We start from the raw sequence: 24,427 nt of genomic DNA on the forward strand, positions 1-24,427 counted from the left end.
AAGTGTATGGCATTCAGGAACACCAAAGAAATGAATTAACTAAAGAACACAATTACATTTGTATTTACATTTGTATTTAAATAGAAGAGTGTTTTGCTTAAAGTGTTTTGGTTTTATGTTTATAAAATACCTGCATGCTTCATATTATTCCTTGAAAAGAATGTGTACCTTGTGCTTAGTAAGAAAATCCATACAATTATGTTTCTATTCTGTTTCTCCAGTTTATTATTTTCAACCCATAGCCTGAAGTCACCAACCTCTTTGTGCCCCGTCCCTTGGGCAATGTATATTCAGGAAGTGTTGCTTTTGGGTAAGCCTTGTTGAGACAATGCCTGGCTGGTTTTGTCTGTTGGTTGTTAGCCTTGAATGCCTGGCCAAGTTGCCCACAGTTGATAGGGTAGAAATTGGAGGAAAAAAGGAAATATCAATGATAGACTTCCTCAGACTCAGCTCTTGCAGCTCAGAATAGTGTACCTGAGTGGTGGTAACACAAGTTAGAAATGACTGGTATTCTCCACATTACAGTACTACTGGGATATTGCTTTACATGCCTCCTGAAAACAAATCTGCATTGCACACCAGATGGACATGAAACCAAGATTTATTAAAATACCCTTAGCATATTTACAATCGAAAGCCATGAATGCAATTCTCTGTAAATTCCAAAAAATATAATTCTATCTCTTAAAACAAATTAACAGAGGTATCAACAGATTAGGATAAATATAATCTATCACAGAGATAGAATTTTGTGAATAGACAACTGACATCTTTCTAATCAATATATATTATGTACAAAAATACACTTGATATGGTGACCAAGTACTGTCAAGGAGAAAAAATATATATATATAATACACACATTATTTTTATTATGTACAAATCAGCGTTGGTTCCTTCAGCCTTTCTTTTTAAAAATAAATACTTCATTTGGTTGCAAATGACATTTATAAATTCAACTCATGAGCATTTCTCAGCTTTGACAAAAATTAAATATGCAAACAAATTAGAAATACATATTTTTAAAAATGCAAAGGGAAAAATACCTGAATCCAATGAGCTTATTATGCTTAAAAATATCCAAGAGCATGTAAGGTTTCATGTCTTTAAAGGGCCTTCTCCTTTCCCCAACTGTCTTCATTACTGCCTAAAATCCTTTCAGATTATATCTACAGATTGGTCTAATATTTAATTAAACAGAAAAGCCTATGTTTTACCAGGTTAAATGGCTATTTAGGACACGCTTACACTTTTAAGTGCTTTCAAGAGTGTAGCAGTTACTGTTCATCTGAAAATAACCAAAAAGTGTCAACATCCTGATTCAGACCAGGGGTAGATGTTTGAATCATGAGTAGTAGTAAGAATGGAGTGGCAATAAAGATCCTTATGATTCAAAGTGTTTGCCTGCAGATAATTAAGTCAATTTGTCCAGCAGCACAGAAAGTTACTTGAGATTCAAAAATGTGGCTTTCTGCATCATAGCTGGTGACCCGGTCTGATGTACAAATTTATCAAGAGAATGGCCTTAATTAGTTTAAAGTAAAATCTACGAGAAATTGAGAAGGCCTAGAATAACACCCCCCTCCACCCCGCCCAACCTTCTTAAAATAAAGTAAAATAAAAAGAGACATATTTTCCATCTCTTTTATGGATTTTCCTTTTTGCTTAAGTGATGAGGTGATGCTGACATTAACAAGAGGCAGTCACAGCAGTGTGTCTCACATGGGCTCCTTGGTGACAGCGGGGCTCCCTGTCCAAACGGCTGAGGAATGGAGCCCAGGGTGTGAGGGGATGGAGGAGGGGCCAAGGGAGATACTCAGTTGTCTATGATGCAGAGAGGTGAAAAAATCTGGGTCTGGGGGAAACTGTAAAGTAGGAAAAAAATAGCCAAGCAATATGAAGGAAAAGGATGCAGAGACAGAAGTACTGAAAGGAGAAAGTGAAACAAAGCTAGAAGTCAAAATGACTTTTGAACAGGCATGGAGTAAACAGGGTCTATGGACAAGCAACCCCATGGATCTGAAATTGCTGGAGCCGTTAAACCAGGCACAGACCAGTTTCACTGGGGTACCTGCTTTCCCAGTACATTGTCTGGCACTGATCAATACAAGATCACGGGCACTCACATTTGCCTAATACAGATGTCTTGAATTTCCACGGAAAAGCTGTTCATGATACAACCATGGCAAAAATCACCAGCTCCATAACAATGTAATCTATCGGCAAAACATTGAACTAGCCTCGTTCAAATTTTTCTCCTCCATGCGTCCTTTTTTTCTTGCGCATCCCATTGCTTGCAACCTCACAAGATACCAGATATATGAAGACATAAAACTGCATGGATCAGGTGCACTGTAGAAAGCAGCATCCAGGGTCCACGGTGTCACTAAGAAAACTAAACCCTGAAGTACTTGAAATAATTTACATTTCTGCTAGGTCTGATTCATGCTAGGATGCTGACTGCCTTCACTTAGGTTCTAGGCATGCAGGCCAGTGCTTATTTTCCAGGCCAAAGCACGATCCCCTAAATCAAAGTCCAAGGCCACCCTGCTTGCCATGCTAGTCTAAATGAAAACTCAATGAAAGAAAAAGACTATGATAAATCAATGTTTTCTCTAAAGATTCTTAAAAATTATCCTATTTCTAATTTTAAAAGTTTCTGCCTTTTTAGTGTTTTAGATTGGTTCTTTAAAGGGAAGTCCTTTTTAATTAATGCATACTCTCTTTGAAGATTAGACATCTAGCTGACAGTAGGGTCATATTACTTATGCCTTGGGAAATTATAGAATTGCACAATTATAAAATTAACAATTTTGGAGTAGACCTATCCCTTAGGTAGATCCCCAAAACCTATTTGTGTCATTGCGAGCAAACAGAAGAATTGATACTAGACTTTACCTCTCACTCATGGACTTGTTTTCAATGGAAATGGAAGACTTCCAAAGATTATGCAGAACACAATCTCAGTGGGGCTGAGCTACCTTCTTTATGCCTTGTGGCCCAATGTATGAAGAAATAAGATTTTATCTAGAGACAAGTTAGCATGAAGCGAGGAAAAAGGAGAAGATACTTATAATTCACAAAAACATCTAAAATGTAAAGATTTCCAATGTCCCTTTAGTCCCTTACTGGGAAGAGCAGTATAATTTTTGTATGCTATAAACTCCTTTTTATACATCTCCTATAAAGAAATCTGGAATTCAAAATCCATGCTAAGAGTTTCCAGTGTTCATCCCTGAACACTTATCATCCATGTCATGGGGAGGTAGAGAGTAATTTCCCTGAATAGCCAGTGGTCTATGGGACTAACCTTTCATTTGGGACAGACAGACCTCAAAAGCGAACCTAGTTGAACAGTCAAAAACACATTTGTTTCATGAGAGGAAAGTGGAAGAAAGCCCCTGAAGAGAACAATGAAGGAAAGTAGGTACACATTTGCCAAGGACGTTAACAAACCATTGCTAATGTGTGCCTGAAATCTGATTTCCTCCTTGATGTACTAAGATAATGCATTGGCAGCTCATACTATACGTGGAGAAAAATATTCATATTCATTTAAGACGTTCTCATAGTTTCAAAGGTAGAGAGCCCCTCAGTGTCTGCACAGGTACAATTTAGGAAAATGTTCAGCCTATGTGAGAGCCATAGTGTAGTAGAGGTTGTTTAATCCATGCCAAATTCTTTGGACGTGATTTTCTGCCTGAAACTATAGTCTCCTTTGCATTTTGCTGTCCCAATGTTATCAAGTTTCACACAAAGCTTGGAAAAATAGCCCACAAGTGTAGTTGGATCAGCCTTTAGAAAAGGAGAGACTAGAGATTCTCAGTATATTTAGGAGAAGATTTAAAAATAGAAAATTACATAAGCTTAAGAGGGAATGTAGAAAAATAAATTGATGGCTATATCTAACACCTTCATATAAAAATGGAATAAAAGTCAATCTTCCCCACATCAAGAACTCCAGAGATGTAATATAAAGTCTGGAGTTCACACGAGCTCTTGACTGAAGGACACCACCCTATCAGAGAAGAGAAGAGTAAGAGAGAAAAGGTCTTCTATGCCCCTGGTTATCACCAGAGTAGTTAGGAGAAGGGCTGGGGATAGAGGAGGAAATGAGTTCCATAAGTTCCACCAGACAGCAGACCTACTGAATGAGGCTTAATTTGCTTCCCTAATCTCTCCATTGGTAGAAATTGCATAGTGGCTTAAGAGACAGAGTTAGCCAGCTGCCATTTTAATATCTTCATGTTTCCAAGTTGTTAACTACACAAGTTTCCCAAATGCTAACTTTATATCACAGTATTGGTTAAGAGTCTTGGAACAAGTAAGGATACTGAATTGGCTTCAAATTTGACATGTTAAAACTCTCTTAAATTCATCACTTCCCAACAAAGCATTGATCTGGAAGTTCGGTAGATTGCCCATTCCTTGGGAAGGGAGATGAAGAATTGTGAAACCAAAATGCAGTGCCTCTAATAAGGTGTCAACAGCGGACGGGTGTGCAGAAATGACACAAAACGGGCTTCCCAGTCACAGACAAGCTGTGTAACTGAGCCTGGTTATGCCTGGATTCAATTGCTAATGGAGTGATGAATATCATTATGTAAGTCTAAAGAAGAAAGATCTGCTGAGTCAAGTATTTGAAGGTGCTTTTCTTTAAGCCACTTCTATACTAATAATAGTTTACAGGCAGCTGGATTGTTTCTCTCTATAGCTGGAAAATGGAAATATATCCAACAAGTTATTTGCATTTTGGAAAGGCTAAAAATTATCCACTCTTTTCAAATCCTATCAGCTTGGCCACACAGACTGGTTTCCATCTGTGTTGCAGATTTCTTTATGAGGACAAAGTAGCAGACATGAATGAAAGTTCACTTCTTTTTTCTCTCCACTCTCTTCAGCTGTAGGGTCCCTAAAGGTAAAATAACTAATACAAAACAAATTTTAAAAAGTGGAAGCTTTTTCTTTCCTCTCCACCTTTTGGCCATTTTTGTTTTCATTAGGACAGACAGGATAAAAGAAAAATGAAGCTCAAATATAACTGATGCTTCCTGTTAGCAATTTAAAAAGACAATTTAAACTATTTTATAAAATCAGATATTTAATATTTGGATCAGATACGTGGGAGGGGGGAAGGCTACGTATTTTTGGACGTCTTCCTTTTTGTCATATAAAGCTCCAAATTGATTTTATCTTTGTTGTTTTTGTGGATGGAGGTGAGTACTACAAAATTGACCAATTTAGTATGTCAGGGAATGAAGAGGTTCCCCCGTCAATGTTACAGCCTGGTTCCTGGAAAAAGAGCCTGCAAGCATGCATTGCTAATTCCCCTTCACACACTGACTTGGTGCAATTTGCTGTGCTGTTGTATGCAATGATCTGCATCAATGACACTGGCCAGGTTGGAGAAGCAGGAACAGCAATGAGGACATATAACTTTCAAGAAAGGAAGAGTATCATTAAAATGAAAATTTCTCTGTTGCAAACAGCATAGAGAAAATGTGCAACCCCAGGCCAATAGGAAAATCTTTGCCCAAAATACACATATTTCTTCTGCTACATCTCACTGTGGCCCTTAGAAAAACCGTACCAATGACTTATCTTACTGGAGGTGTTAATACTACCAACATACTTTATTCCTTCCTTCAGTTTTTCCAGTTTCTTTACCAGCAGTATCTGAACTTTTCATTTAGGCAACACCATTCTTTACGGTGCTTATGAAAACCGGAGGTGCCTGAAGGAGGCTGAGGAAAGGTTTGCAGCTTCTACTGTCCTTGATAAGGGAGGGGAGACCGCATGCCATCTGATATTCAATTCCTCAACCATACTGGCAATTTGTTTTGGCTAGAACATTTAAAAGTGTAATAGCTCCACTGGGTTTCCTTATTCCACTTCTCAGATTTCAGAAAATCTTTCTCCATAATTCCTGAGTAGTTGCAGTGAGTGTGTAGAAAGACACCATCATCAACATAAGGATTCAAAAGGCAACTGTTGTTGGGCAGTAGGGCCATCACCTATGACCTCTGGGCTCCCACCGTCATCATAAACATCCACTTCTGCTTGGCCACACTTTTTCTTATTTCTTTTTCCCCAATAAGCTGCCACTTCTTGAGGTAAAAGCCATACAGCACACCTCCTAACCTAGCTTTTGATACTTCATGGGCCTGATGCTTTTTTTTTTTTTTTGAAACGGAGTCCCGCTGTCGCCCAGGCTGGAGTGCAGTGGTGCCATCTAAGCTCGCTGCAAGCTCCACCTCCTGGCTTCACGCCATTCTCCTGCCTCAGCCTCCCGAGTAGCTGGGACTACAGAAGCCTGCCACCACGGCCGGCTAATTTTTTGTATTTTTAGTAGAGACGGGGTTTCACCGTGTTAGCCAGGATGGTCTCGATCTCCTGACCTCGTGATCCACCCCCTTCGGCCTCCCAAAGTGCTGGAATTACAGGCGTGAGCCACCGTGCCCGGCCTGGGCCTGATGCTTTTTACCTAACATGTCTGTAATTTATGATATACTTTGTGTAATTTATGTAACTTATGATATTGTGTGCTCTGATGCTTATTGTCAATTGCTCATGCAAGAATCTTAACTACTTACTGTCAAACTGTGTCCTCAGATTTAATGAATTTTGTCTAGGAGGAGACAAAGTTGTTTGTAAGTTAAGGGTTCTTAGAGTTACTACTATGTCAGGTGTGAGTGTCTGGTTAGACACAGCATAGCAAACTGGTTACTCTCCTTTCTAGTACAGGGAGGGCTATGCCTAGAACAGCCACTTAAAGCCTGCTGGCAGGATGTGCTCAAGCTGCCAAATGGCATTCCGATCATCTCCTGTCCAGGAAAAGTTCAGATCCTCCTGCTGCACTGAACACAAGCTCAACAGCGTTTTAGAGGGATCATTTTCAAGGCCTCCAGATTATTTTACATGAACTTCCTTGAACAAATTGTCATTGACTTTTACTGAGCATCAGTTGGAGGTGAAAATGAAGGCTGTGTCAGCAACGTGGTACATTGGTGGACTTGGGAGGGGGCATCCCAGATATATGATGCAGGGTTCAGAATAGGTGAGAATAATGAAGATTCTGCCATGGTGTCTTACAACACTAACATCATACATCCACTAGTGTGACAAAACCACTAGGTTTCCCCAACTGAGGCAGGCAAACCTTGCTTTGTAGAAATAGGTATTTTACTGCAAAGTTTTAGTCTGTTCACTAGGATGAAATCCAAAGTGGGCTGTATTTGTCTAACTCTCAAATTAAGTGTTCTCACTCATTATTCTTTAGCACTGGTTCCTGAACGGTTACGTGGCCACAGTGGCAGCCCTGCTTACCTTCACTGATTTCTCGTAAGCATCCTATTTAGAGACCAAAGTGGACTGCAGTGACTTCACCTCAAACCTCCCGCTGCTCTCACCATCAAGCCTATAAGGATTGAGACTTCTGCTGGCCCCACATAACTCAAAAGAGCTGATTTCTATGGCATGGGTAAAACTGGCACTTTTCTTGTACATGATAACACTAGAAGGAGCATACGATGGTTACAAGTGGAATTAGTTTTTAATTGATCCGTTCTTTTGGTTGTCTTCAGAGTTAAGTGAAAATGAAGAGAAACTATGTAAGAAAGCAGCATAAAAAGTTTCTTGCTCCCAAGCAACTTCAAACCTTTTTAGTCATGCATGTTCCTTCTCGGCTTTTCTGTTTTGCTTGTCTCATTCCTTCATTTTGAATTTTAAAAATCCAACCATGTTACCATATTTCTTTCAGTTGCACCAGTAGAAAAGGCGGTTAGCACCTGCATGAATATGGCTTCTGTGACTTGATTTGATCCCGACCGTGGTCTTCATTCTCGAAGCTGACATTAGATTAGGATATGGTGCTGCTTTCATTACTATATCTATTATAGAAGCATTCCTGAGGGGCTGCTGGCTGGCAGGCATATCCTGGGAAGATGCTCAAGCACCTGGCAAGTCCAAGGGTTCTGGAAAGATGCTGGGGCAAGGGGCAGGCCACATGTGGTGGCTGATCAGGAAGGAATTTAAGATTCCTGCTCATCTCTGGACTGTACTCCACCAATTGGAGGAGAAAGCTTGGCCTCTTTCTTCAAGGCCTAAAAATGAGTCTTTGATCACATTCTCAATTCATCTCCAGTCCTCTTTCTTCACCCCTCCCAAGATAAATTCAGAGAGGTGGCTTGAGGATCAAAGTGTCAGAGAGGTCAAAGGTGGTTTCCTTATGTGACTCAAGAGCCCGGGTCAGAAAAAGCTGCCTATGAACAATATTCCACTTGAAGTTTTCTATTAATGTAATTACCTTCTTTTCATTGTGATATAAGGAACCTTTTTCCTGCCCTTCAGTTTTTTGACATTAGAGTCCTGCTTCACCCTACTTCACACGCCTATCAGCCAAGGTCATGAGCAGGGGCTGTGAGGTGCATCTGCTCTCCTGTCTGCAAACTGCCCCTGGGGATGGGGGTGTAGGGGGCGTCCAGCTGCACAGTCACAGCACATGACATAGAACTTGGCTGCATGTCAACACAACATTGCCCATTCATGAATGGTCCAAAACGTAAAAGGTGCTCTGCTGCTGGGTCTCTTGTCCAAGCAGGTTCTCTGACCCCAAGGCTGAGCTTGCTCAGGTATTACATTTTCTTCTGGGAGTTGGGGTGCAGAATCTCTGCTGGCCCAGAAAAACCACAAAGGACCGATGTCAAAACAAGAATGGGCCTCACTTAACAACTGATGTCAACTCCATGCATGGTAACTTGTTCTCCAGGATGAAGTTTATGGCTATTTGTCTCCCTCTCTCCACCCAGGTACGATTCTGTTTTTTCTCCTTTTCATTACGTAAACCATAACAACAAAAAATCATTTTTCTAGTCTGGAAAATACATGTTCTTGGACCTCTTCAAAAATAGTTTTGGTGAGTTTGAGTTGCAACATTATTGGAGAGAAAGATGCTGCAGGATTTTGCTGCAACAGGATCAAAACTAAGACCAATAATCAAAACAGCAGTGTGTAACAACAAAGACTTGAACTCTCCCAAGGCAACTGTCCTCAAATGATCCTTTCTCTCTTCTGTGACAATGTGACATATATCACTTTGGTTATAAAGCTGGAAATCTCAGCTTTTAAAAAGATTTTGGAAACATTTTGGTATTTCTTCTGGTCTTATAACAGAGTGGACTTTGGGCTTCGACAAGAAACAGTCATCAAATATTTCTGCAATGTTCCCTCAAATAGTTTTCCATTGTTCCTGTGGCTTAATGAGGGATTTCTTAAAGAAGGCATGGGGCACTCTCTGCAGATGACCTCAGAAAGAGATGAGCAAAACAAACATTTAGTGACACATCTTTCAAGAACGTCCTGCAACCCTGTGGTCACAAAGAGTATGCGTGCAAGGTCCTCCATCTCCAGTGCCATCATTTCCATGTGTCTTCATCTTAGTTAGTGGTCACACTGGCTTCCTTCTGACGCAGTCTTTCTTTCTGTTAAGGAAAAAAAAATGAATATCATTTCTTTCATCTTTCTCAAATTTTGGTCTAGAATTACATTTCTCAAATTTTGGTCTAGAATGCTGAGTTTCCGGAGTTGTGCCAAATGGCCTAGAAGTGAGAGTACCTCTACTGCTTTCCCTAAGCTCTTAGTTATCTGCCCCTCCATACCTATCACCCTTACTCCCCAGAAAACAAACAAGAAATCAATAACCAGTCTATCTACCAACTACATCCATCTAAAACACAGGCCTTTACCATGCCAGGGTGGTCTTTTCTGTTCTCTTCTTTTGTGACAAAGACCCTAACTTTGTAGTGTTACTCAAGGACCCCTTCCATCCCTACCTTTGGCCCACTGATGGAATTAGAGAATGCTCAAGAAGATATGAAAAAAAATTACTATTTCCAATGATCAACTTGGCAGAACTCAACAAAAGCCATGCAAAATGGGAGATGACCAGATTTAGTCTCTGCAGAATGGCAGAAGTTCCTGATTTGCCATGGATGTTATGCTCTTCATTCTCTGAGCTTCCTCCTCAGGGACTGCCTTCTAAAGGGAAGGACATGGACATCTGCTGGGAAGATGTAAAAATACACAGGACCACACTACACAGAAACATGGACCCCCATGGTATCTGTGACACTAGGGAAGCACACACATCAGTATGGTAAGGATGGTGTGCTTGCTCTGGGAGGAGGGCATATAGAAGGCTAAAATGGAAAAGGGAGAAGCATACTCTTTTGGAATGAGCAGATGCAGAGAGAAGCCTTTGAGAATGGATCCTTAGCTGCTTATAAGCTATGAGATATAATGTCGCGGTGAATTACTAAATTGGCCTAGATATGATTTTTCGACACCCATCCTAAATTTGGACCCCATCCCTAACTTGCGAAATTGAATCAGGAATCAGTTTACAAGCTCTTCCCTAATTTCCACCCACCCACCCACACAGACAATAAAATAACCAGCCCCCACAAGCCCAGGATCACAACTGGGAGCTTGCTCACAGGGGATGTTGTAAACCCACTGTTTCCCTTTTGTCTATATGGCTGACCCCATTCTCTCTGCCTTGGGGGAACAAGCTTGGCTGTAAAAGTCTGGATAGAGGCCCAAATAAAAGGTCTGAGGAAGAGGGAGAGGCTCATGAAGGAGGAAGATAAAAATCAGGGTTCAGCCGACTGCCACTGAAAATCATACAAATGAATGTCAGAAATATACCATCAAACGGGTACAAAGGACATGTCCGGTTAGGCAGGGGCCATGTGCTCAACCATGGCTTTACCTGACCAAGAAGTACAGCCCGGACTTCTCCATTTCTCATTCATCAACCTCATGCAACATTCATTTAGCTGCTCATGGGGTTGTTGGGAGAAACATTATGGTCAATCAACAGAAATAATCTCACTTTATAACTTAGAACCCATTTAGATTTTCAAAGGATTTGAAGCATCCAGCAAAAAGCTACTAATAATCTAAAAGGATAAAAGTAAGTAGTTGTGGGACATCAAGGCCCAGAGAGGGCAGAGTTTGAAAAAGCCGAGAGAGGAGGGTGATACTTCCACTTCCCACTCATTGCCATTTCCCATTGCAGGGCCAACCAAAGCAGCTGAAATTCACAGCAACAAGAAAAACAACTAATATTTATTGAGCTCTTATTATGTTAGGCATTTTACATGTCTTTTCTCAGTTTTCTCAAAATAACCCCAAAGAAAAAGTAATATGTTCTTTTCATGGAAGAGAAAGAAACAAAGTAACTTCACTAAGGTTTTACAACTATTTAAGTGGCAGAGCTGTGATCTGAACCCAGGTCATTTCATTCTCAACATCCTGGGATCCTAACCATGTAGCTATTCTGACTATTGTCCGTAACACCTATGTGGAGATCTAGGTGATCTCTATTGAAAACTGGACTTTGGAGGACAACGCAATCTCAAATCTAGGAGGGCTGGGGAGACTGCTGGTTTCCAGCACAGGGATAGATGTCAGGAGACCCAGAATCTGGTCCTGGCTTTTGTTATCCACTTGCCAAGTAACCCTGGGTAGGCTGTATCTTTCTGCACTTCAAATTTCCCAACTATCAAAATAGGAGAATCCCTGCCTCTTTCTTTAATGGGGAAAAGGAACTGAAGAGAAGGAATATATTTAAACATTTCGAGAAAAAGATACTTTGAGATAAGGGTGACTGTATTGCGGGTAGGGTGTGGAAGGATGTGAAATGGTAAGTGACTAAATTTGGTTTATCAGAAATGACCTATGTTGAGTTTACAGGAAAAACATATAAAGCTATGTTTTGTACCTCCACCCACACATACTTTTTTTTTTAACCATATGCTACTCTGGGATGGGAACTGAGAATCTGGATACTACGTTTCATCTCTGAGCTTTAGCCCTTCCTGGGCGCACCTCAATTTTCATGACAATCGTTAGATGATGTTGAAAAATATATCTCACCAGGCTAGCAGTGGGATTGATTTTCTTTGTCTCCACTTTCTTCTCTGAAGTCAACTTGCTGACTGATTCCTGAGCCATTTTCAATCTGAAATAGAAATAGAGAAAAGACAGGGGAGAGAGGGAAAAGAAAGGAAGAGGGAAAAGGAAAGAAGAAAAGAGTTAAGGCAGGTTAAACATAAACCCAAATGCTTTTGAATTAATCCATCAGCAATTTGAAAATACTGAAATGTTTTTTCAATGCTTGTTATTAAATTCAAATCCTAATTAGGTGTGAAGGCTTCTCTTCTTTATCAAAACTTAATTTTCTTCACCAGCTGAAGCCTGTTTTTGTGAACAATGTGGTAGTTTCTGATGGATGGAGTACTATGTGCACAGAGCATTATTTACTTCAGTGTTATCTGGCTTGTGATCCACTTAGCAGATAATGAGATGATTTTGAAGAATGAAGTTCTGAGGAAATGTGAAACTACAAATATTAAAATTCACCAATTCACATCAATTAAGATGTGATAACCTACAGAATGGGAAAAAAGATAACCTACGGAATGGGAAAAAATATATAAATATATATATTTTTCATTCTGTAGGTTTTTTCCCATTCAAAAAAATATATTTATATATTATATTTATATATTATGCATAATATATAATACATTTATTTATATATTATGCATAATATATAATACATAATACATTTATGTACTACGCGTAGTACATAATACATTTATGTACTACGCGTAGTACATAATACATTTATATATTATACATAATACATAATACATGTATTATGTATTACGCGTAATATATAATACATTTATTTATATATTATATATAATACATATATGTATAATATATATTTTATATATATGTATATTATATATATATTTTATATATATATGTATACTATATATATATTTTTTGAGACAGAGTCTTGCTCTGTTGCCCAGGCTGGAGTGCAGTGATGCGATCTCGGCTCACTGCAACCTCCACCTCCAGAATGGGAAAAATATTTTTAAATCATATACCTGATAGAGACTTGTATCTGGAATACATAAAGAACTCTTACAATTCAAATAAGAAGACAAAATATACCCCCTCCTCTAAAAATGGACAAGGGATTTGAATAGACATTTCTCCAAAGCTGACATACACATGGTCAATAAGCATGTAAAAAGATGCTCAACATCATTAGTCATCAGAAAATGCAAATCAAAACCACAATGGGATACCACTTCACATCCACTAGGATGGCTAGAATCAGAAAGAAAGACAGTAACAAGTACTAGAGATGAAGATGTGAAGACACTGGAACCCTTATACACTGTTGATGTGATTGTAGAATTACACAGTTGCTTCGGAAAACAGTTTGGCAGTTTTCCAAAACATTAAGCACAGAATTACCATATGACCCAGCAATTCCACTGCTAGGTACATAAATATATCTATAACTAAAATTGAAAAGATGTCTATATAAAAATTTGCATATGAATGTTTATAGAACCATTATTTATAGTAGTCAAGAGTAGAAGCAACCAAACTTGCATCACCTGATGGATAAATTAAATGTGGTTTATCCATAAAATGGAATATTACGGAGCCATAAAAAGGAATGAATTTGCTGATACATGCTACAACATGGATGTACCTCAAAAACATTGTGCTAAGAAGCCAATCACAAAAACACATGACTCTATTTATATGAAATGTTCAGAGTAGGCAAATCCATACAGAAAGTAGGTTAGCAAAACTATGGGTTTCCCCATGCTGGAGAAAATGGGGAGTTATTGCTAACTGGTCAAAGATTTCCTCTAAAACCAGATAGAGGTTATGGTTTTAGACCCTTGTGAACATACTAAAAACCACTATGTAGTGAAGTGATACTAATGTGTACGGAATTGTACACTTTAAAAGGGTGAATTTTACAATATGTAAATTCTATCTCAATACAACTTATTAAAAATTCATTAATTCAGCATGATAGTATTTCTTACCCATCAGGTTGGCAAATGTAAATAATTAGACAATATTAACTGTTTGTGAGGATGTAGGGGGGGATAGGAGGTGCCACACAGTGCACTATGGAGAAGAAATTGGTGTAGCTGGGTTTGGCAATATCAAGTAAAACTGAAAGCATGTACCCTCTACGAGCCATCAAGTTTTCTTGTAGGGAGATACCAAAAAGAATTATAAACAGACACAGAGCTTTCACTGTGGCAATATATGCAATCATGAAAAACTGCAGACAACCTAATTAATAGGTTCAATAGGGTAATAGATATATGACAATAGCAGATAACAACTAACATTTATTGGGTACTTAATCTGTACCAGGTGCTGTTCTACCTACTGTATTTGAATTAAACTTAATTTTCACAACTCTGTGAGATAGGAACTTTTACTATTCCCATTTCATAGGTCTTAACCACCACGCAATGTGCAATGCTGCTTATGTACTGTACTCATTCAACAGAATAGGGTATAAGAGTGAGAAGGAATGAACTAGATCTACGAATTCAACAATCACAGAAATCAGAGGCATCAAATTGAGAGAGTGAAGAATCCTGCAGTGATACAGTGAATAGCCTATCTGTGATGATAGTCAAGAGCTCAGGCTCCAAAGCCTGATTGCAGAATTAATTCTCAGCCCTATCACTTATTAACTGTGTGACCCTGCACAAGGGAACTCTCTGTGTGCCTTATTTCCTAAAAAACATGACAGTAATAGTGCCTGCTACATAGGATCAATAAGAGGACTGAGACAGTGTCAGACGCATGTGAACCAGAGCAACTCCATCTTGAATAGAAGCTGGGTAAAATGAGGCTGAAACCTATTGGGCTGCATTTCCAGATGGCTAAGGCATTGTAAGATACAGGAAGAGACAGGAGGTCAGCACAAGATACAGGTCATAAAGACCTTGCTGATAAAATAGGTTGCAGTAAAGAAGCTGGCCAAAACTCTGCAAAACCAAGATGGCCACCTAGTGACCTCTGGTCGTCCTCACTGCTACACTCCTATTAGCGCCAAGACAGTTTACAAATGTCATGGCAATAGTCAGGAAGTTACCCTGTATGGTCTTAAAAAGCAGAGGCATGAATAATCTATCCCTTATTTAGCATGTCATCAAAAAATAACCATAAAAGTGGGCAGCCAGCAGCTCTCAAGGCTGCTCTGCCTATGGAGTAGCCATTCTTTTATTCCTTTACTTTCCTGATAAACTTGCTTTCCCTGTACTCTACAGACTAGCCCTGTATTCTTTCTTGTGTGAGATCCAAGAACCCTCTTTTGGGGTCTGGATTGGCACCACTTTCCTGTAACATCTTTCTGGCAACCACAGAAGGGACTATAGTGAGGAAACCCCTGACCCAAAGGCTAGCTTTGGGTAAGTGGTGGGGTCCTCTAACAGCAGTGCAGCTCCAGGCAGGTGGTAATAGCAGAATAAATGCAAGCTGCTATTGTTACTTTGCATGCAGTATGCTACATTGTGCATATAATTTTAAATTGAACCCATACATACAGACATCTATCTGTATTTATATATGGATATGCACATATAAAAGTATTCAAAATAGACTAGAAAGATACTCAATAATTTCATGATAGAGGTTATTGCTAGAAAGATCTGGGAAGAGAATGACACTGGCAATAATATGCCAAGTAGAATTTCATTTTATCTGTAATACTTCATTTTTAAACTTAAAATCTTAAAGAATATATGATGAATGTTAATAGTTATAATTCTAGGTAGTGGGAATATGGTTGTGATATGTTATCTTTTATATTTTTATTTTTAAAATTTCTTCAAAAAATCTTCATAATAGTAAATACTTAAAGATCTATCAACTCAGACATTTAAAAAATATGCTTTTTCTTCCACGCTTCAAATAAAAATATCTTGCTTAATATTAATCACATACTTGTTGGCATCTGTAAGTGGCTGAGTAGCTTAGCTCTTTATTTAGCTAATGTTATACAATTTGCTTAAAACACACATTTAGTAATCCCATCTCCCTGCCCACATGCACACGTTAGTTACAATGAATTCAACATTCTTACTTGTACACCGGACAATAAATTCTGCTGTTGCAGTGTGAAAGCAGCCATCTGAAAAATACATCAACGACCAGGCTATGCTATGTTCTGATAGATTTTATTGACAAATACTGGTAGTGGGCCAAATCTAGCTCATAGGCTGTAGTCTGCCAATTCCTGGACTGTATCATAGGATTCAAAATCTTATGATTTTGGATTGGCAATACAATCTCCCCATTATAAACCTAGTTTACTTGTCTATCTTACCTTTTCAGACCGAGATCTGTTGTTGTATTCATAGTATGCTGGTTTAATTAGCTGAGAATCCTTGGATAAGTCACTTAACCCCCTAACCTCAATTTCCTCATCTCTTTAAAGTGTGAATAATAACCACACCTAATAAGACTGTTGCTATAAAAATTAAAGAAAATACTATGTGATTACTGATCAAGCAACTTTTCCTTCACCTCACTCCATGTGTTCCATGACCCACCCAAACGACTTCTTCGTACATGGCTTTTTCTCACCTTTGCATCTTGCTTTTACTGTTCCCTCAATGACCGTCTGAGTCATTTCCATGCATTCAAATTCTTCCCATTCTTCTATTTACAGCTTAAGTGTCAAACTCACAAAAGCTTCCTTCATCTCTCTTAGCCAGAAGTAACTGCTCTTTTCTTAAGTGACAAAGCACTTTGTGCCTCTCTTAAGGTACTTAAGGCATTTCATCTTAGAACTGAGTAGGTGTCTTATTTTTCCTAAACCATTGGAATGACTTGAGGACAATGAGGATTTATCCATATTTGGGACCTCTCCTTGTTCCTTTACCCAGCACTGTACCATGCTCAAGTCAGTTCTTAGTAAGTATCTATGTGACAAATGACATGCATTGATAACTTTTGTTTTTCTGCCTTAAACAGTTTAAATGTTTAGTAAATAGTTATAAAATGATTGCTTTTTGCATTTATCCTTGGGAAAAAACTATAAAAACATTTAGAAGTGTAGTTCCAGTTACTGATTAGCTGATTAAGTCTTAAATAAGGAAAAAGAAAAGATACTCAAGGCCACCCAAATGTGCTAAATATTTACATGTCATCTTACGTATAGATTCCAAGATACTTAAAAGTATCCACATTACTTTGCCCACAAGGAGACTAAGACTCAGTGAGGTTATGTAACTTCGTCCCAAGTCTGGAATTTATTTCTCCCACTTAGGAGGTAAGGGCTTTTTGCATTTAATCAAAGAAAATTTGCTGGTTAGACAGTTTCTACCTGCATACATGCTCAACCTCCTCATTGTTTGTGGACTTGTTTTTGTTTCTGGCCTAAATGTTGGCTCGAATGTCCATCAGTAGATGACTGGACAAAGAAAATGTGGATCACATACACCATGAAATACTATGCAGTCATAAAAAGAATGAAATCACGTCCGTTGCAGCAACATAGATGGAGCTGCAGACCATTATCCTAAGTGAAATAACTCAGAAAATCAAATACTGCATGGTCTCACTTATAAGTGGGAGCTCAACAGTGGTTACACATGGACATATAGAGGGAAATAACAGACGCTGGAGGTGGGGAGAGTGGGAAGACAGTGAGGGTCAACAAATAATCTACGGGGTACAAGGTTCACTCTTTGGGTGATGGATACAGTAGAAGCCCAAACCCTGCCACATGAAATATATCCGTGTAACAAACCTGCACAAATCCATGTACCTCCTGAATTGATAAAAATAAAAAATAAAGGTTATATGGCAATCCTTACAAAATAATTTGGAAATATAGGAAAAAAACATACAAACATATCAGAGAAAGAAAATATATATTCTCAATTCATAAATGTCTCAGTAAAATTTCTGAAAACTTTATCTTTTCCTCTTTCTCAATATCATGCATATGCTCCCTAAGGAGTTACTGGGAGCCCCAGTAAATACCAAGTGCTGCCAAAGTCTACTGAAGAAAGACACAAGTGTAAGATGGGAAAGTGAGTCATGTCCTCTGATGTTCTTGCCTAGTCTTGACTCTGTAGAAGTTGACTGTAACCTGGCCGGGTGTGGTGGCTCACGCCTGTAATCCCAGCACTTTGGGAGGCCGAGGTGAGTGGATCATGAGGTCAGATCGAAACCATCCTGGCTAACACAGTGAATCCCCGTCTCGACTAAAAATACAAAAAATTAGCCGGATGTGGTGGTGGGCGCCTGTAGTCCCAGCTACTTGGGAGGCTGAGGCAGGAGAATGGCGTGAACCCAGCGGGTGGAGCTTGCAGTGAGCTGAGATTGTGCCACTGCACTCCAGCCTGGGTGACAGAGCGAGACTCCGTCTCAAAAAAAAAAAAAAAAAAAAAGTAGTGGAAGTGGCATGCCTTTCCATTTAGAGATTTAGACTCCCCATTGTTTTAGCTTCATCTTTTGGGAAAGCCTATGGCATACTGTGGGCTTTCTACAGGCTAGAGGCATACGGCTGTAGCTAAATGAAGTCAATTTTCAGAATCTAGCCATCTGTGAGACTGAGGAAGTACAATGTCTTTATTCTTTTGACATTGAGTATTTCACTGGTTTGTGTTGTACAAGGCAGAAGATACTGAAATCATTATAAAGTTTGTAATAACAGAAGTGCTTTTATTTTTGACCACAGGGATTGAGCACACCAGCCAATCAAGAGATAAATGAGATATGGAGGAAATGGGGCAGATAGGAGTGTTCAGGCTGCTTTACACTCCTTTTCACTACTGGAAAATCCAATAGTTTGGAGCAGTGTTTGTAAACTATTTTTCAAAGAGCTTTAACCTTCGGCAAAGGTGTTTCAGGGAGAAGAGGCAGAATTAGGGGATCCTCTAGATGCCAATGTTGGCAAGCTCTACTTCAGTCAGAAAAGCTTTATTTTGTTTTATACATTGATGATTTATGTATGTTTTTATTTAGACAAAAAGAGGTCTGTTTTTTTTAACACAACTTTTTGAAGCTCCTAGGGGGAAAAACAAAACAAAACAAACCTTCCTCTTCAGGATAAAGACAACAGAAGCCAACAGAAAGCTTCTTCCTAAAGAACTGTCTATGAGTATCTTAGAGGTAGACAACTGATTTAAGAAGACAAGGGGATGATTCTTCTGACAGTCATAACCACAAGATTTCAGGTTTTGGGCTCCAGTAAAACATCAAATCTACAAAAATCACAACATGGCCAGCTTTCCCACTCTCTTCTGCTTGTTACTTTCCAGATAAGTTCTAAGCCTGTGAGATCACCAGTGTCTGGCAAATACAGACAGGCACAGTGGGGACAGATCCAGATGAACCAGACTGTGGAAATAAGTGGGGCACCCATTTACTTCCCTCTCATAAAGGCTGAGATTGACTCACACTTCATTATGATTCATTTTATTTATGGTCTTTTCTGGAATTTTGCTTGATTTCCCTGATTTCTGCCCTATGCAACTTTCCAATGTCTATTTGCCTCCTTTGCTTTTAATAGCTTCAGAATGAAAATTAAATAGAGCTATCTTATTACACCTTGCCTATGGCTTCTCCCAACTTAATTCTGTGACTGCAGTTAACTTTTTTTGGAGGAGGGTTCATCTGCTCATCCTCATTTCCTTTCTTTCCCATTCAACGTATCTGTATGAACTGTAACAAGACTGTCAACCTGTTAACTTTTGAGTAACTCTTAAGTATGATGCTAGGGGTGTAGGGGTGTGTGTGTGTGTGTGTGTGTGTGTGTGTGTGTGTGTGTGTGTGTGTGTGTGTGTGTGTGTGTGTGTGTGTGTGTGTGTGTGTGTGTGTGTGTGTGTGTGTGTGTGTGTGTGTGTGTGTGTGTGTGTGTGTGTGTGTGTGTGTGTGTGTGTGTGTGTGTGTGTTTTTTGTAGAGACGAGGTTTCACCATGTTGCCCAGGCTGGTCTCAAACTCCTGAACTCTAGCAATCCACCTGCCTTGGCCTCCCAAAGTGTTAGGATTACAGGTGTAAGCCACCAAGCCCAGCCAAAGGCTAAGTTATATTTATAATGAAAAAAAGGAATTTAGGCTGATGACTGGCATCTGGACACAACAGGTCTCAAATCATGGTTCAGGCTGGGGTTTAAAACGACTCTAACCTATGGGATTAATTTTAGTGTTTAAAAATAGGTAACTGGCCCCTGAAAAATAGCATTATCTTTTAAACACCTATGGATGATATGTTAGAAATTCTCCTAAATAATAATGATTGGTTCATTTCAGTCAGTACAGAAAATACAATCTGGCAATATTATCAGGGCATTTTTGTTAATACATTACTTGCTTTTGTATTGTAGACAACAGGACCGAGAAGTGACTTCAGGAGCAGAGGAATAACTTTTGGCCTCTAGTGCTACTAGCTTTAAAAAGAAAGCCCTACCAGCTATCTAGTACAGTGTGACTAAAATTAATCACCGCTTGACTCAGATCATGTATGTTTCTTCATCCAAGCCATTAAAAGTTAATGGCTTTGGAAATATTGGCAGACGAAGGCAAAGAAAAGAGACACATTGAGGGAATATGGTTCATGAACGGCATCTTGGGAAACACATGAGATCTGACCAGCTATAATATGAATCTCTTTAAAAAAAAGATTTTAATGTCACTCGTTGCTAAAGAAAGAAGATAAAAATGGTCTAAAAAACGGATAAGGTATGCTCTGTGTGCCAACAGGTAATGTATGTGTAAGTCAGCATGCCACGGGAAATGTCCACGTTCCCTGAGAAGTAGGATGATAAAAACTGAAGGTCCAAGCTGCTGTACCACTGGACTTACCCTAAATGTAAAGACAGGAGTTCAGAATCTCTCTAATAAATGCAAGGGCTCTTCATTCTCATGACTGTTCAGAAATACATGGAGGAACATGATAAACAAAGGAACATACAAAAAACACATTTTTACCACTGGCTCAGTCCATTCTGGCCTATGGTCCTTTGGAATGGTGAATAAGGTTTCCATGGTATAGAAAAGGTATTGGCCCTCACTGTAGATCACACCTGTAAAATAAATGACTCACTGGTCTGACTACCCATGTAGCTTGGCTTTACGAATCATTACCAGGGACAGCTTCTATCTATGAGCGAATAATGACACTCTTATGGTCTCCCTTCAGAAGAAAAAGTCAGAAAAGGGGTATATAGAGCTTCAAGAATGAAATACAAAAAGGATTGAATATTCACTCCTTTGCCACGATCTCCTTGCAGCTTTGAACTAAGTCACATCAGGCCAAGGCACAAGGAACAGCATATAGACTTCGGGACATCATGGAAATGGCTTTCTTGCCTCAGAAAGCTCAATATCACATGGTTGAATACAGAAGATTGAGGGCAACATTTTGATCTTTTTCTCATTAGGCTTACCTGAAGCATAGATGGTATTAATGCCATAAGGGCTGTTTCAAATATGCCTTCAGAGGGATATGGCTATGACCAGCCATCCCTCCAACCACTGCCTGGTGGCCTGAACATCAGAAGTAAGGCCCTGTCCACTCTATATAGTTTGTTCAGGTCTTTTGATACTCCTCGAGTCTATGCAAGGTACGGCCCCCAGTTCACAGAGTCAAATTGTTTCTCCAGGCGAAAAGGGACTAATGTCCAACTTTAATTCTAAATAAGTGAGATCATAGAGACCTGACCAGGGCTGTGAGGACCACTCTCATTTCTATCCATCTTGACAACATTCACTCACGAAGCATTTCTGAATTTCTGACATAACTATCGCACAAGGTTAACTGCTATAAAAGTCAATGAAATAAGTAAAGTCACTCTCTACTGTAAGAAAAAAAAACAACAAACTCATTAATTTCTCAATTTAAAGGGAAATTTTTTCCTTGTGGCAGCAGCTGATGAAAACATCATTGACTAGCCTATGTGGAATGTTTCCAAAGGGTAGAAAAATAAAACTAAGAGAAAAGAGCAATAAATAGTAACAAATAATAGGTAACCCCAAGTTCATTTATATCCCAGGCAGGCCAGCAGGGCCACATACTTAGATAGACACACTCTTCCATGCTCGTTTTCTCTTCAGAGTCTGACCTTCGGCCCTGACCACTCTGGCACCAATCACCTCCTGTGCCTCCCAGGTCAGTTTCACTAGCAGCCATGATAAAACAGACCAGCAGGAAATAAGAATACCAGCAGAAAGTCATCTTAGGCTTAGCTCCAAACACACCAGAATTTAGCCTTTAAAAATTATTCCAGTTGGGCATGGTGGTTCACACCTGTAATTCCAGTGCTTTGGGAGGCTGAGGCAGGAGGACTGCTTGACGCTAGGAGTTCAAGGCCAGCCTGGGCAACATAGCAAGACCCTCTCAACCAAAAAATGCTTTTTAAAAAATGAGTTGGGCATGATGATGTGTACCTGTAGTCCTAACTAGTCAGGAGGCTGAGGCAGGAGGATCACTTGATCCCAGGAATTGGAGGTTACTATGATGACACCACTGCATTCTAGCCTGGGCAAAAGAGTGAGACCTTGTCTCTTAAGCAAAAAAGTTATTCCATGATAAATTAGCATATCACTTCTACTTTGTCCAACTGTGTACTTTGTCAAATCTAAATCTGACAATTTTCCCTACTCTATTCCTAAGATATCTGCCTATTTAAAAGTAAAAAACTTCTCTTAGAGACTGCATGCATTTCACCAGCTACACAGATCAGCCACTTCATAGTTTTTGTGAGCTATCACTTGTAGTACCCAAACATACTTTGACTTCAAGTGATTAATTGCAGAACAAAGGCCTCTTCCGTTTGCAGAGCCTCTCCCCCAGGTCACAGGGGAGTTGAAGTTGGGGAGCCCTGGACTTGCCCTGGAATGCATGATCAGTTAAAGCCAATCACTCTGCACTTAGTAGACATAACACCCAGAGCCGACCCGGCGATTTAGGTGCAGAGTGAAAGGTAACAGCATCGCATTCATTTCCTCATTTAGGGAGAGTAGTCTGGGAGACAGTTTGAAAACTGAAATCAGCCCTGTATCATAAATTTGCAAATTTAATTGAAATGCATTAGTCTTTGGAAGACATTTCCAATCCCGATAATGAAGACATGCATGTGCTAGCAGATGCAAGCTCCCCCTCTTTTGGTTTTGAAACCTCTACCACCTACCGAGTCTCATCAAAAACTAGCACTGAGAGTCTGTTTGCATGGGTGACTGGAACAAAAGGGTGAGGAAACAGGGAAGATTGTCTGGAGTAGGGAGTCTCTCTGGCGCCCCTCAAATCATTCTACCCAGGCAGCCCCCTGTTGCATCTCTGCCCAAGGCAGGAGCTGTCAGGAGGCCCACAGATAAGTAATTTAGAAATATTCTAGGCTGAATGAAGGAGACATACTTTAGGTTTCCATTGTTCTCTGCCAAGCTAGGGAAATAGAGTGTGGACAGATGCTCTCTAAGTTTTTGATTTGAGCTCCAAAGAGGTTTGAGGCTTGGCATAGCCATGAATCCAAAGGATCTCCACTTCCTTCTTTTTTTCTAAACAAATTGAAAGTAATACAGTCAAGAACAGAGCTGGCGATTGTTTTATTCCATTAACTAATCTTTCTTGTTCTGAACATGTCTATTCTCTTTAACAAAGCTATTAAGATTTTAGATTCTTGGGCAAAAGCAACCCATATGGGATACATTTAGGGACTTCTACCACCAAAACCCAAATAAACAAGATTTTTCATCTATCAGCAGCAGACAGCAAATCTTGCAATCAATTTCAACATGGCAAAAGGAAACACAGTGATTATTTATTTGTTCAACAAATATTAACTCAGCATCTACTATATATAAGGAAAAACAAGGTGCTACAGAGAAAACAAAGTGGTACAAGACATTGTAATTATCTTCTAGGGGCCTGTGATTTATCTAAAAGAGAAAGTGCCTATGACCAAATGAATAAAAAACCAAATCATTAAATGCCAAAATTGAAGATACAGTAAACTCCCAAAATTCTGGAGATGAGAGAGCTCACACAGATTGGAGAAAGCTTCATGAAGGACACCGTACGTGATCAGTAAATTTTTCCAGAGTAGAGTTTCATAGTTTGTATATCACTTGAGACATAATATTTTTAAATTATACCTTTATGTAAATATTATAGTAGTTTTAAAGTAGAGTCACACACTGCCTAATGACATTTCGCTCAAAGACAGACCTCATATATGATGGTGGTCCCATAAGGTTATAATGGAGCTCAAAAATTCCTATTGCCTAGTGAAGCCATAGCCACCATAATGTTGTGGCACAACTACTTTATTATAAAAATAAATTTAGTGTAGCCTAAATGTACAGTGTTTATAACGTCTACAGTAGGGTACAGCAATATTCTAGGCCTTCAGATTCACCCACCACTGACTCACTGACTCACCCAAAGCAATTTCCAATTCTGCAAGCTCCATTCACGGTTAAGTGCCCTACGCAGATGTACCATTTTCTATCTTTTATACTATATTTTTACTGTACCTTTTCTGTGTTTAGATATGTTTAGATACACAA

At 39.3% G+C, this 24,427-nt stretch overlaps 1 protein-coding gene across 3 annotated transcripts in view; it reads right to left on the bottom strand.

The window, feature by feature from the left end:
- Positions 1–583: 583 nt before the first annotated feature.
- Positions 584–24,427, bottom strand: part of FMN1 (formin 1) — a 442,344-nt gene continuing 418,500 nt past the window's right edge. For all 3 annotated transcript variants that reach the window (XM_054450470.2, XM_054450471.2, XM_054450472.2), the window contains 2 exons: positions 11,938–12,022; positions 584–9,479 (listed from right to left, as the gene is read on the bottom strand). In XM_054450470.2, the coding sequence (XP_054306445.1) occupies positions 9,435–9,479; positions 11,938–12,022 (130 nt within the window). In that variant the 3' untranslated portion in view covers positions 584–9,434. The remainder of the gene's footprint in view (positions 9,480–11,937; positions 12,023–24,427) is intronic.

This window comes from Pongo pygmaeus, chromosome 16, assembly GCF_028885625.2.
Source record: "Pongo pygmaeus isolate AG05252 chromosome 16, NHGRI_mPonPyg2-v2.0_pri, whole genome shotgun sequence".
Taxonomy (NCBI): domain Eukaryota; kingdom Metazoa; phylum Chordata; class Mammalia; order Primates; family Hominidae; genus Pongo; species Pongo pygmaeus.